This window comes from Panthera leo, chromosome E2, assembly GCF_018350215.1.
Source record: "Panthera leo isolate Ple1 chromosome E2, P.leo_Ple1_pat1.1, whole genome shotgun sequence".
Classification (NCBI taxonomy): domain Eukaryota; kingdom Metazoa; phylum Chordata; class Mammalia; order Carnivora; family Felidae; genus Panthera; species Panthera leo.
This window is the reverse complement of record NC_056693.1, coordinates 10,832,870-10,845,661: the sequence shown is the minus strand read 5'-3', so window position 1 is coordinate 10,845,661 and position 12,792 is coordinate 10,832,870. Positions and strand designations below refer to the sequence as shown.

Here is a 12,792-nt window from a genome sequence, read left to right as displayed (position 1 = left end):
CCCTTTGGCCGAGTGGTAGAGAAGGGGTGTCCTGGAGCATGGTCCACTGCCCCCACAGGACCCCCCCCCCCCCCCGAACTGCTGGCGGTGACCCGTGGGCCACCTTGGTGCTGATTCCTGCGCTCTGACCTGAGACCTCTGGGTTCTGAGCTATGATGTTGCTTCTAAGCTGGGATCTCGGGTCTTGGTTCAGGGTCGGGGCCTCTGGGTTCTAAGCACCAGCGAGGACAGAGGGCTGGGTGGGAAGGGCGGGGGTCTGGTGGGAGGTAGAGAGGGAGGGGGGGGCACAGGGTGGGACACAGGAACACAGTTTGAGCTGCATCTTTATTGGAGGGGAGAAGCGGTGGGGTTTCTGGGTGTAGGGGGAGACGGGGCCTCACTCGTGGTAGTGCGGCCAAGTCCGGATGATTTCATAGAGTTGGTCCCCTGGGGAGAGCGTCCGCTGCACATCCCGGTGTCCTTTCACCTCGTATGTGCGGCTCAGGGCTCCCTGAGCCACACCGCAAGCCAGCAGACTCTGGGCGGCCCTGAGGGCCCGGGGTGGGGGTGACCGCTCTGGGGGAGGCAGAGGCAGGAGTTAGGCTGCCGCTTGTGGAAGGGCAGAGGTAGTGTGGGGCAGGGGTTCCATTTGTTCCACTCTGGCCCACTAGGGCCCAGAACCGGGTCTGCCAGTCCCCTCGCAGGGACTCAACCTTACTGTGCCTCAGTGTCCTCCTCTGTGAAAGGAGGGAGTGGTGGCACCCGCCCACAGGGCTGTGGGACAATAAAATGAGTTCTTTTAGGCCAACCCCCCCCCCGCAGAACAGTGCCTGGCACAGCTGAAGCCCCCAGCACGTGTCAAGATCGGAGCTCATTCTGCCTCCTCTGCCCCCAGACCTCGGGGTCCTACCCATGAGGGCAGCAATCAAGCAGTTCTTAGGTGCCAGGGACCTGGCCTAAGAACTTTTAGGGAGATGAACCAATCCTAGCCCAAACGGGGGTTGAAAAGAAATGGCCATTATGCAAAGGAGGAGAGGAGGCTTGGAAAAGCAGTCGCTTGGCCAAGGTCACAGAGGCGCCATCCCCCAGACCCCATGTCTGCCCTCCATCCCTACAGCTGGACACTTACCCATATAGTTACCCATGAAGGAGATGCCAATGGACATGGGGTTCCAGGTGACCCCCGTGTGGTCGCCCTTGATGTCCCAGCCCCGGCCCTCGTACACGAGCCCATCTTCTCCAATCAGGAAGCTGCGCGGGGTGGGTGGGAGGGAGGGTTTGCTGAGTGAGGGAGGGCATCCTGGGGGAGGACTCCCCCCTCCTCCTCCACTCACCCTGCCCCCTACTACTCAGGCACAATTCCGCCCAACCCCCTCCCTCCCTCCCTCCCCTCCCCTCCATCATCTTCTGAAATAACAGCAATGCCTCTGGCCCCTGCCACCTGCCAAGCACAGCTCTCTACAAGCACCATTTGTCACCCTCCGGGCAACGCTTGAGTCCGTACTGCCCCTACTCGGCAGAGAATCAGAGAGGTGGGGACATCTGCCTGCAGTCGCACAGCCAGATAGGGGCTGGAGCCCAGATTTTCCCTCCCGGGTCCCTGGGACTCCCACCCAAGTGATCCTCTTCTTTGCTTCCTCCCGCCTCCCGGGAGGATTTGTTGAGCTCTTGACTTGTTGAGTCGGGTGCTGCTGTCCTCCCCATTTTAAGCTAAGGAAGCAGAGACTTAGAAAGGGAGGGGATTTGCCAAGGTCACGCCCCGGAGACCCCTGCCTCTCAGAACTCTCCACTGAGAAGCTCTTCTGCCCTTGGCCCAGCCTGCTTCCTGCTTCCTGTTCCCTGCTGGGGTACACCGAGTGACAGGATCTGGGACTCAAGCATTGGTGTCACCACCAGATACAGACCCTGGAGTCCCAGCATCTACCTCTGGGAGGTTTCCAGGCCTGGCGGCAGATCCTTAAGACTCATTTGACATGTCTTGATTGGGCGAGTCTGACTTGGCCCGTTGGAATTAACTAGAAGGTCGGCATTTTGATGTTGCAAATACCCGCTGCCTCAGCCCTCCTGCTCAAAGGGTTTCTTGTGATGTACAGAACGTTGGAACTTCAGAATCTTGGGTCCTGAATCTCACGCACAGGAGGCCAGACTCGGAATCTGGCTCGGAAGAGACTAGAAATTCCACAGTGATGCTGGCCCCCAGGACTGGGCTGGTTAAGGCCCTGCCCCAACCCCTGGTACAGGCAATTGGCACTGGCTAGGTTTGCGTGAGATGGTTGCCTCTAATTAAACCATCAGCACCGCCACCAGGTGGGGACAGCGAGGAACCCTTCTTACAGGTCAAGAAACTGAGGCTCAGAGAGAGAATGTGATGTGACGAGGGAGTTCCAGGACAGTTGGATCAGACTCTGAATCCTAAAATCTGAGAAAGAGACTTCAGTCTGCTTTTCTATAAGGCAGTTCAAGGCCAGCGGCTGAAGCGTTGTCTTCACTACTTCGTGGAAACGCTCAGAATCGGAACCCCTCGGTCTTGGAGGAGACAAAACCCGGGAGTTGGAGCCTCTGAACTGTGAAATCTTGAGCCAGAAGAGCTGAGGATTCCCTCGGTGGCCTCTAGACTTCCAGTGAGGTGCCCAGAGTCCCCAGCCTCACCCCAGCCCTATTTGAAGCAGTCGCGAAGGGTGGAGCCTGGCAACCTGGATTTCCAGTAAGGTGACTGGTGCTTACCGAGGTCTGAGAACCCGTCGGGTTCAAAGTTCAAAGGCTGCGGAAGCCTTTGTGTGGGACCCCCTGCCTGTCACCCCGGAAAGGGAGCTGGGGTTTCTGCTCTTACCCACCTGCAGTTTGTTCTCCCCACGGCCGCCAGAGGGAGCTTCTTGCCTCTCGCGGACTCACAGCCCTCCCGTGGCTCCCGTATACCGTGGCCCACGAGGCCCTGTGCCGTGTGTCCCAGCCCGACCCGGTCCTCCTCATTTCATGTCACTCCTCCCTGCTCCCCCCAGCCATCCTGACCTCTGCTCTTCAGGCATGACCCTCTCACTTGGCCCTCACAGCCATTAATTACTCCTGCTCGGTCCCCTGCTTACCCCTCTTCCCGCACGCCCCCCCCCCCCCCCGAGCCAGAGACCCCTCGAGCCCCCCTGTTTTCTTTCTCCATTGCTTCCATTACCCTCTGAATTCATCTGGTTGCCTTCGCTTGTTTCCCACCTGTTCCTCCTTGTGGGTCTTGAAATCCCACCGGGCCAGAGTCGCGCTGTTGACGCGTCCCGGTCCCCACACCGGCACAGAGCCTGGCACAGTGCCTAAGGGCGAGCGTCCATGAACCCGGGGGGGGGGGGGGGCTCCCACCGCATGCCCGGTGGCGTCCTAAGTGCTTTGCGTGTGTGTGTGTTGGCTGATTTAGTGACCAGGTGGGCCACAAAGGAGCTGACTGCAGAGCAGGGACAGGAAGCCAACCAGCAGAGAGCGCGCATCAGTGCCCGGATCTCGGCCGGCAACCAGCGGAGACTGGAGTTGGCCCCACGCTTCCCCAGCCTGCTTGTCCGCCTCCCAACAAAGGTGGCAGGCTTTGTGAAGGGACTCCGGTGTAGAGGACGCCTTCTTTTGCGTTGGCGAAGTCTGTCCCTTCCTCCGGGGGGTGGGGGGGGTGGGGGGTGGGGGGGGTGGGCAGAGCCTGGCCTTCCAGCCCCGCCCCCTGTTCCTCTCCCTCCCCCCCAGGCCCCCCCCCCCCCCCCCCCAGGCCGCCCGCACATGCGCAGTGCCGTGTGCCGACCCTGGGGAGAAGCCAAGGCCACCGAGGGGCCGAGTAAGCAGCCCAGGGTGTCAGCCAGGCGGCCCTAGATCGGCCTGTGGCCGCTCGGGCCCGCACACCTTTCCCTACACCCGTCCCGGCTCCGCACTCACTTGTAGCCCACGTCACACCAGTTCAGCGTCCTCGAATGGTAGCTATGCAGGTTCTGCACCTGCTTCAGGCACGAGGCCGGGCTGTCGCAGTGGCTGCCCCCGGTGTGCGATACCACCACGTAGCGCACGGGGTGTTGTAGTTTCTCCCCGCACTTGGACGCCGGGGCCTTCCATTCCCTCCGGGGCACTATGGGGCAGCAGGAGCCTGGGGCTTCTTCTCCAGGCGCCCCAAGGCCGAGGCCGAGGCCGAGGAGGGCCCAGGTGAGCAGCGCGCAGCGGCGGGACATGGCGGGCGGGGCGCGGAGGGATGCCTAGGAGCTCGCGGCTGGCGGGCGGGGCCGCCTTTATCTGCTGGGGCCAGGAGGTAGGGAAGGCCTTGCTTCACCCCCCGGGCGGGACGGGCGGGTCATACCGGACCCCAGATTCTGCTTCCTTCTCTGGCAGGGCTGCAACAGGATGCGGTGGGGGCCCGGGTCTCATCTCTCTTCCTCCCGGAGGGACTGAGGTAACAGACGCCCCCCCCCCCCCCCCACTGTTTGTAACTGACGTATAAGGAGCACACAGTTTTATGTTAGTTTCAGGCGCACAAGGTCGTGAGTCCACAATTCTGTGCCTTACTCAGTGCTCGCCACGATAGGTGTAGCCACCCTGGGGGGACGCAATGCTATTGCACTCTGACTTATTATTATTATTTTTTTAAGCTTATTTATGTATTTAGAGAGAAAGCCAGCGCATGAGCCTGGGAGGGGCAGAGAGAGAGAGGGAGACACAGAATCCGAAGCAGACTCCGGGCTCTGAGCTGTCAGCGCGGAGCCTGATGCAGGGCTCAAACTCACGAGCCGTGAGGTCATGACCTGAGCCGAAGTCAGACGCTCAGCCGACCGAGCCACCCAGGCGTCCCCCAAAGCTCCCGTCATACACACACACACACACACACACACACACACACACACACACACACTTTTTTAAATGTTTATTTATTTTTGAGACCCAGAGAGAGACAGAGCATGAGCAAGGGAGGGTCAGAGAGAGAGGGAGACACAGAATCCGAAGCAGGCTCCAGGCTCTGAGCTGTCAGCACAGAGCCCAGTGCAGGGCTCGAACTCACGAACCACGAGATCATGACCTGAGCCGAAATGGGAACGCTTAACCAACTGAGCCACCCAGGCACCCCTATATATATTTTTAAATAACGGAATGAAATCATGCGCATCACTTTGCCTTTTGTCACCTACTATCTCTTGTGCATCTCGCCAGGTCAATGCAGCTAATTCTAATTCAATCGTCGTAAGAGTTGCATAGCATTTCATGCTGTGGGCTTACCAATTTGACCCAATCTTTGCTTTTTTGGAGCTTTGCAATTCTTTTTCCCTCCCCCATGCTGCACAAAATGTTATCAGACATCCAGCCCTACCTGCTGAAGCATCTATAAATGATAAATATAGACTTTCTAAGTCAAAGACTGTATGTATTTAGTTGTTACTAGATTGTTTCCCCCAAAGGCTGTTAAAAATCCTTATTTCTACCAGCGATGTATTGGAGTCCCCATTCACCCCAGAAGAGGGCAATATCTCTTTGTAACTTTAAATGGCATTTTTATAACCACTCAGGAGATTATTTTTCTATGTTTTCTGCCCGTTTGGATTTGTCTTCTATCAATTGCCTGTTATCTCCCTTGTCCATTTGAAAAATAAATTGGGCTGGGGTGCCCGGCTTGCTCAGTTGGTGGAGCACACAACTCTTGATCTCAGAGTCATGAGTTCAAGCCCCCACGTTGGGTGTAGAGATTCCTTAAAAAAATTCTAAAAAAAAAAAATAATAATAATAACTCGAGTTGTTTATCTTTTTGTTACCACTTTGCAAAGTGAAGAAAAGAATCCCATAACTAGTATTGTTGAGTCGTTGGGTATGTACATTTTGTGTCTCTTTTAAAAGCATTAGGGAATAGCATACATGTAGCAAAATGTACAAAGGTACTTTTAAAATATGGTTAATAGAATTAATAGCGTGAAGAACTGTATTCCTTTTCGCACTGTGAATACAGGATGTATCCAGCAGCCAGATCAGGAAATAGAGCTACATCAAAATTTTTATTTTATTAAAAAAATTTTTTTAACGTTTATTTATTTTTGAGAGGCGGAGAGAGATCGAGTGCAAGCGGGGGAGGGGCGGAGAGAGAGGGAGACACAGAATGGGAAGCAGGCTCCAGGCTTTGAGCTGTCAGCACAGAGCCGATGCGGGGCTCGAACTCATGAACCGTGAGATCATGACCTGAGCCAAAGTCGGCCGCTTGACCAACTAACTGAGCCACCCAGGTGCCCCCACCTCAGCTAGGATTTATAATTGCATATGGTGTGAGGTAGGGGTTTACTTTGGTGTCTAAATGGCTAGCCATTTGTTCTGGTGCTATTTATTAAATAGACCTGGTTTTAAATTTCAGCCCTGCCCCTTATTAGCTGGGTGGCCTTGGGCAATTAGGCAGGATTTGACATCGCTGACCACATCCTTCTTGAAATGTTCACTTTCCTCAGCTTCTGTGTCGTAAGACTGTCTTGATTTTCTTTCTGCTTCTCAGCTGGTCTTTTCCTCTCCCTCTTTGACTCATTCTTCCTTCCTTGACCATTAGACTATTCTTTTTTCTGCTGGGTGATTTTTCATCCAGGTAATGGCTTCAGCCACCACTAAAATGCAAGTGACTTCTAGGTGTTTATGTCCAGCCTGGAGTTTTCAGATGAATTCTGGAACTGTGTATCTTCCTGCCTGGTTCACACCTGTACTTCGATGCCCCACAGGGACCTCCCATGAATATTCCTAAAATGGTTTATGATTTTTCTCCTCCAAAATCAGCCCTCTTCCAGGAGTTCCTGTCTAAGGGAATGACATGATTGTCTTCCAGGTACAAAAGCCATGCATCAGAGCATCATCCTTGACCAAACTCTAGTGTGTCCCCTCTTGTGTTGAGTACCCCAGCCCGTAGCAGGCGCTGAATATATACTGAATGGTAAGTATCCAGCTCACTCCCTGGTCATGTTGCTGTTATCGCCCAAATATCTTATGAATCAGACCACCCTGATTTATTTCCACTCTCCCCACCTGGGTCCAGTCACCGTCTCCTTGCACCTGGATTTTCTCCCACCCCCTCGGTGACTTTCCAGCATGCACCTTGGCCCCCATGAGGCCGAAGCTCAGATCTGATCAAGCGACCCTCAAACGTGAGTCACCGTTTTCTGTGGCTTCTCACGACTCTTAGGATGGATCCCAAGCACTTCGCCACGGCCTGCCTTCAACCTAGTCTCACCCGACTCACTCCTGAGGCCCTCTTCCCCTAGCTTCCCTGCCCTTCTTGCCGCCCTTGAGGAGGCTTTGACTACCCTGTCCCCAGGGGACTTTGTCCGCACTGTGTGCAAGGTTTATTTATTTATTTATTTATTTATTTATTTATTTATTTACATTTTTAGAGAGAAAGTCTGAGAGCAGGGGAGAGGGGGAGAGAGAGAATCTTAAGCAGGCTTCACACTCAGCATGGAGCCTGACGTGGGGCTCGATCCCACGACCCTGGGATTGTGACCTGAGCCAAAATCAAGAGGCGGACACTCAACCAACTGAGTCACCCGGGAGCCCCTGTACAAGTCCTAAATAAATGGGGAACCTTAAGAAATTCAGGAACTTTGTACCTTACCTTTAAAATTACAAAACATGAGGGCGCCTTTTGTAAAAAAGCAGGAATATGTACACATCGGATTGCTTACTAAGAATATAGCCTTTAGCCAGGTAGGGTGAAGTATTCCTGTGTTAGAATTTTATTTATTCTGTATCTTGTCAGCCTCAGAGTGGGACATGCCCTTGTGAGCATTTACAAGAGCCTCAATGGGTAATTGTTATATTACCCCTAATCCTGAGAACTGTATTACTAGGGTATTTTTTAAATAGGAAATTAAATCTACCCCCTGTACCTTTTAGGACATTGATTTTTTAACTATTTAATTCACCAACTGCCTTTATTTGATCTTGTAATTAATTCAGCCATTATAAAAACTCCTCAGAGTCTCTGGCGGTTAGCAAAAAAGCATTCGTCTTCGTTGTATCAATAGTGAAAGAAGACTAATTAAATGCTGATTAGAGGGGCGCCTGGGTGGCTCAGTTGGTTAAGCGTCTGACTTCGGCTCAGGTCATGATCTCACGGTCCGTGAGTTCGAGCCCCGCGTCGGGCTCTGTGCTGACAGCTCAGAGCCTGGAGCCTGCTTCCGATTCTGAGTCTCCCTCTCTCTCTCTGACCCTCCCCCGTTCACGCTCTGTCTCTCTCTGTCTCAAAAATAAACAAACATTAAAAAAAAATTAAAAAAAAATGCTGATTAGAGCAAAGACAAAGACAATGCAGAATCCCCATTTTTTTTTTCCTTGACATTCCCAGGCCTGGAATGCTCACCTCCCCCTCACACACCCCATCCTGACTGTCCTTCTGTGTTGCCTCCTCAGAGGTGACAAGTCCCCCTCTTTGCTTTCCCCACATCAACTTCTCCATATTTATCACAAGGGTACTTATTAAGTTATCTGTACAATTCTCGGATTAGTTTCTGTCTCTCCTGCTATACAGTGAAGTCTATAAGTATTGTTCAAACCATGACACTCGAGAGAGAAAGAGGGAGCTATTGATAATTCTGCTGGGTCAACAGGCCCACGTGGGCTGTCCCAAACAATCCAGGATGTATAACCACCCCATTTAAAGATAAGGAAGGAGCTTTTTTCTCTCTGTCACATACCATTATGTCCCTGATTCCTTGCACACAGTTGGTGATAAGATCACATACTAAGCCATCCTTGGTTTCTTCATCTGTGAAATGCGGTTTAAAAAAAAGTTTTTTTAATGTTTTATTTATTTTTGAGACAGAGAGAGACAGAGCATGAACAGGGGAGGGGCAGAGAGAGAGGGAGACACAGAATAGGAAGCAGGGTCCAGGCTCTGAGCTGTCAGCACAGGGCCGGATGTGGGGCTCGAACCCACGAACTGTGAGATCATGACCTGAGCCAAAGTCGTGCGGTTAACTGACTGAGCCACCCAGGCGCCTCATGTTATTCGTTTTCTTTTTTAGTTAGTTAGTTAGTTTGTTTGTTTATTTATTTATTTTGAGAGAGAGAGAGAGAGAGAATCCCAAGCATGCTCCATGCTGTCAGCAAAGAACTCACAGTGGGGCTCGAACTTACGAAACGTGAGATCATGACCTGAGCTGAAATCAAGAGTCAGAGGCTTAACCGACTGAGCCCCCCAGGCACCCCCGTTGTTGTTCCTCTTTTCTGGGGACGGGAACTGCTTTCAGTCTGCCCCCATCCCCATCCAGGACTTCCTACAGGTGTCCCCTCCCTTACGTGGGCTCATTCAGGCCACCTCTGCTCACAGGTGATCACAGCCCCCTGACCTGCCACCGAGACCCTTTTAAGTAACTCCCTTGGAATTTCGAATTTTCACACCTCTTGGAATTCTGCCAGGAACACGGAGGCTACCAGAGAGCAGGGCCCTGGCTCCCAAGTTGTAGCCCATCCCTCCTCTTTTTAAACTCCTCTTCCCCTTCCTACCATGCAGGCCTCCCGCGCCTGGCATTGCTGGCCCCAGCGCTGTCCACAGCTTCGGAGACAGGGCGCCCCTGGGGTCTAGAGGTGCACACCCGATCCCCTTGCAACACTGACCCAGGGAAGAGCCCCAGGCAGGTTTTGGCAGGAGACTGGGGGCTGCCCATTCAGGGAATTCTGGGGTCTCAGGGTTCCATAAAATGTCCAGAAGCATCTGCTGGGGTGGGGGGGGGGGCGATTCAGCCGTAAGTAAAACGGAAGTTCTTGCGCGCACTTTCCAGTGGAGAAGTCACACAGTAAATAAAGAAACTAATAATTATTTAAAGCAGTTTCACATATACTGTGTTTCACGTAGGTGGCGCGACTAGCGTTAGGCCTGGCAGGTAGCGCGCACCCAATGGAACATCATCATCAGCTCTGACCTTGGGCTTGGTTTTGGCGCTGGGAAAAAGACGCGGCACCCTTCTCGGCGGTTCCCTCCTCCCACCGCCAGAGGGCGCGCCGCCCCCGCCTGTCCTCACTCTGTGCCGCGCGCCTTTCCCTAATCTTAATTGCAGCGGGGCAGCCTCTTAGCCTCGCGTGGGACCTGTTCTGTGATTTTCCTGGGGGCCTGCCTGTCCCAGGGAGTGGTTTGCTGCTAATAGCAGCAATAGCAACCCAAACCATGAAGAACTAAGAGCCAAGAGTTACTGAAATTATGTTGATCCCACAATGCCTATAGGCACAATCAGCTAGGATGCAGAGAGGAGGCTGTTGGGTCAGAGGGACCAGCGTGAGATTGGGGACCAGGGGGAGAGAGAGAATCCCAGACGGCCTCCCCACTGACAGCACAGAGCCCAATGTGAGGCTCGAACTCACGAACCATGAGACCATTTCCTGAGCCCAAGTCAGACACTGAACTCGCCGAGCCACCCAAGTGCCCCAATAGCAGACACTCCTGGAGGCCTATACCTACACCCATGGAAACTTCCGGAAGCCAGTTTTCCACCATGAGGGAAGCCACAATTAGTGTGGTCAACTCTTGAAAAGGCAGAAAAGATGCAGCGAGTCTGTGACAATATTGCCGGGCCTCCGGATCTAGCCTCTCCTAGTATCAGCCCTCTTAGGAGATTCTTCTGCCCTTTGACACTCGGTAAGTTAGATAGATTTTTACTAATTTCTTCTTTCAGCCTCTCAACTGACTAGGACTGTTGGATTTATTGTATCTCTGAAAGGTTGCGTGATCTAATGGCTATGGAGGGTGCAGAAATGGTCCTCTTCAAAGATGTCCACGTCCTGGGGGCGCCTGGGTGGTTCAGTCGGTTGAGCGTCCGACTTTGGACGCTCACGTGCCACCCACGTGCGCCCAGATGCAAAAACCCGGAGCAAAGTACGAACAAACCAGGACCCAAAGTGCGTCACGAGATGAGGTTTAACCCGGCAGCCCAGGGTGTGCTTAACTTCCAAAACCCAATCGGTGAAGCATGAGTGTTTGTGTCTTGTGTATGGAACAGCTCGGGGCGGCTTGGCAGGATAGGGCAGGTCGTGATTTCCACCCGGGGCCGTCAGTGATTCGTTGACTTAATGTTTGTACCTGCCATGCAACAGCGCCTTCTCATTCCTAAGGGATTAGTATGCAGATTTGGCAGAGGATGGAAATGCAACGGCCATCAAGTAACTTTGCAGCTACAGTTGATTCTTGCGTGGGCTCCTAAGCAGACCGATGTGGAAGAGTGGCCTGGTTGACAGGGAGATGGGCCCACAGGGGTAAAGACCAAAGGACGGGGGGGGGGGGGGGGGGGGGGGGGTGGCGGCCCCACCACAAAAGGCCTTGGAGCAGCCGGGACCCGAGTATTTTAAGGATGAGACGCCAACTTATGAGGAAAACTTCAGAAAGTCATTATTAAGGAGAGTGATCCTGGGGGGGGGGGTGTGTGGGGGGGGTGGGGATCCATGGGGAAAATGGGTGGTGGGCAGTAAGGAGGGCACTTTTCGGGATGAGCACTGGGTGTGGTACGTAAGGGATGAACCACTAGTTCTACTCCTGAGGCCAAGACTACACTGTATGTTATCGTGAGAATTAAAAAAAAAAAAAAAAAATCTGTATTATGCAAAAGTGAAAAAAAAAAAAAAAAAGAAGCCGGTGTTGGCATAGATTTCCTCTAACTTGAACTGATATTGTTGGTGTTTGATACAACACTAAGGAAGTCGATGATTTGGGTTTCTGAGAAAATCACATGAAGGGCCACTTGGCGGTGAAGGCGGTTTCTTGCCCAAAGTCCAACTCCCAGGTCTCTGCCTGGCCTGGAGATTTTTAAAGGGGTTTAATCAGTTAAGGGAGCACAGTGATCTGTGACATTTCTGGCTTAGGCACAGAGTCCGTGATGCCAGCTACTGAGTCAGCTCAGTGCCCAGACGTTGTACAAGAAGTTCTAGTTCCTTGGTGCCTGGGGTTTGGGCAGGTTGTACAAAAAGGTCATTCCTTAGTCTCCAGGGCTTGTGTGAGAGGACCGTACTCTGTTCTTTCTGCAAAGGAGGGCCAGGTCTACAGATGCGGAAAGGGAGATCAGTGAAGTCATCTGTGTGACCTTAAAAAGAAACATTTCGCGAAAAGGTTGCTGAGCTAATCAGGAAGTTTAAGGGGGCTTCAAAAAGACTTGCTGGCCTCTGTGGCCTGAGAAAGTCCTGGTCCCTTATTGCCCAAGGCCAGCGGTCTCAAAGAAAGCAAATGAGTTCTGTTAACAAATCAAGGGCCTTGAGTCAACAGGCAAGGAGTGTGATACCTGGAAGCAAGTTAATCCTTGAGACTGGCCAGGCTGGAGGGCTGTTACATACAGCCTGATGCATGCATATAAATGAGCCCTTCTCCCCTAATTTGGCAGGAGTCTGTGTGGGTTGGTATTTGCTTTTTCTGTTTTCTGTTTAAACATTTTTTTCAATGTTTGTTCATTTTTGAGAGAGAGACAGACAGAGAGTGAGTGGAGGAGGGGCAGAGAGAGAGGGAGATACAGAATCGGAAGCAGGCTCCAGGCTCTGAGCTATCAGTACAGACCCCGATGCAGGGTTCGAACCCACGGACCGTGAGATCATTACCTGAGCTGAAGTCAGATGCTTAACTGACTGAGCCACCCAAGTGTCCCTGTTTTTTTCTTTTTCTTTTTTTTAATGTGTTTAAAATGTCTACTTATTTTTGAGAGGAGGGAGGGGCAGAGAGCGAGGGAGACAGAATCTGAAGCAGGCCCTGGCTCCAAGCTGTCAGCACAGAGTCCCATGCGGGGCTTGAACCCACGAACCACAAGATCATGACCTGGGCCAAAGTCAGACGCTTAACCGACTGAGCCACCCAGGCACCCCAATTTTTTTTCTTTT

The 12,792-nt window shown here is 52.7% G+C and overlaps 1 protein-coding gene across 1 annotated transcript; it reads right to left on the bottom strand.

The window, feature by feature from the left end:
- Positions 1–305: 305 nt before the first annotated feature.
- Positions 306–4,325, bottom strand: PGLYRP1 (peptidoglycan recognition protein 1). The gene is made up of 3 exons (XM_042918724.1): positions 3,880–4,325; positions 1,109–1,230; positions 306–555 (listed from the first exon to the last, which is right to left on the bottom strand). Exons 1-3 carry the CDS (start codon positions 4,164–4,166, stop codon positions 377–379), a joined length of 588 nt encoding a protein of 195 aa, XP_042774658.1. The 5' UTR covers positions 4,167–4,325; the 3' UTR covers positions 306–376.
- Positions 4,326–12,792: the final 8,467 nt, after the last annotated feature.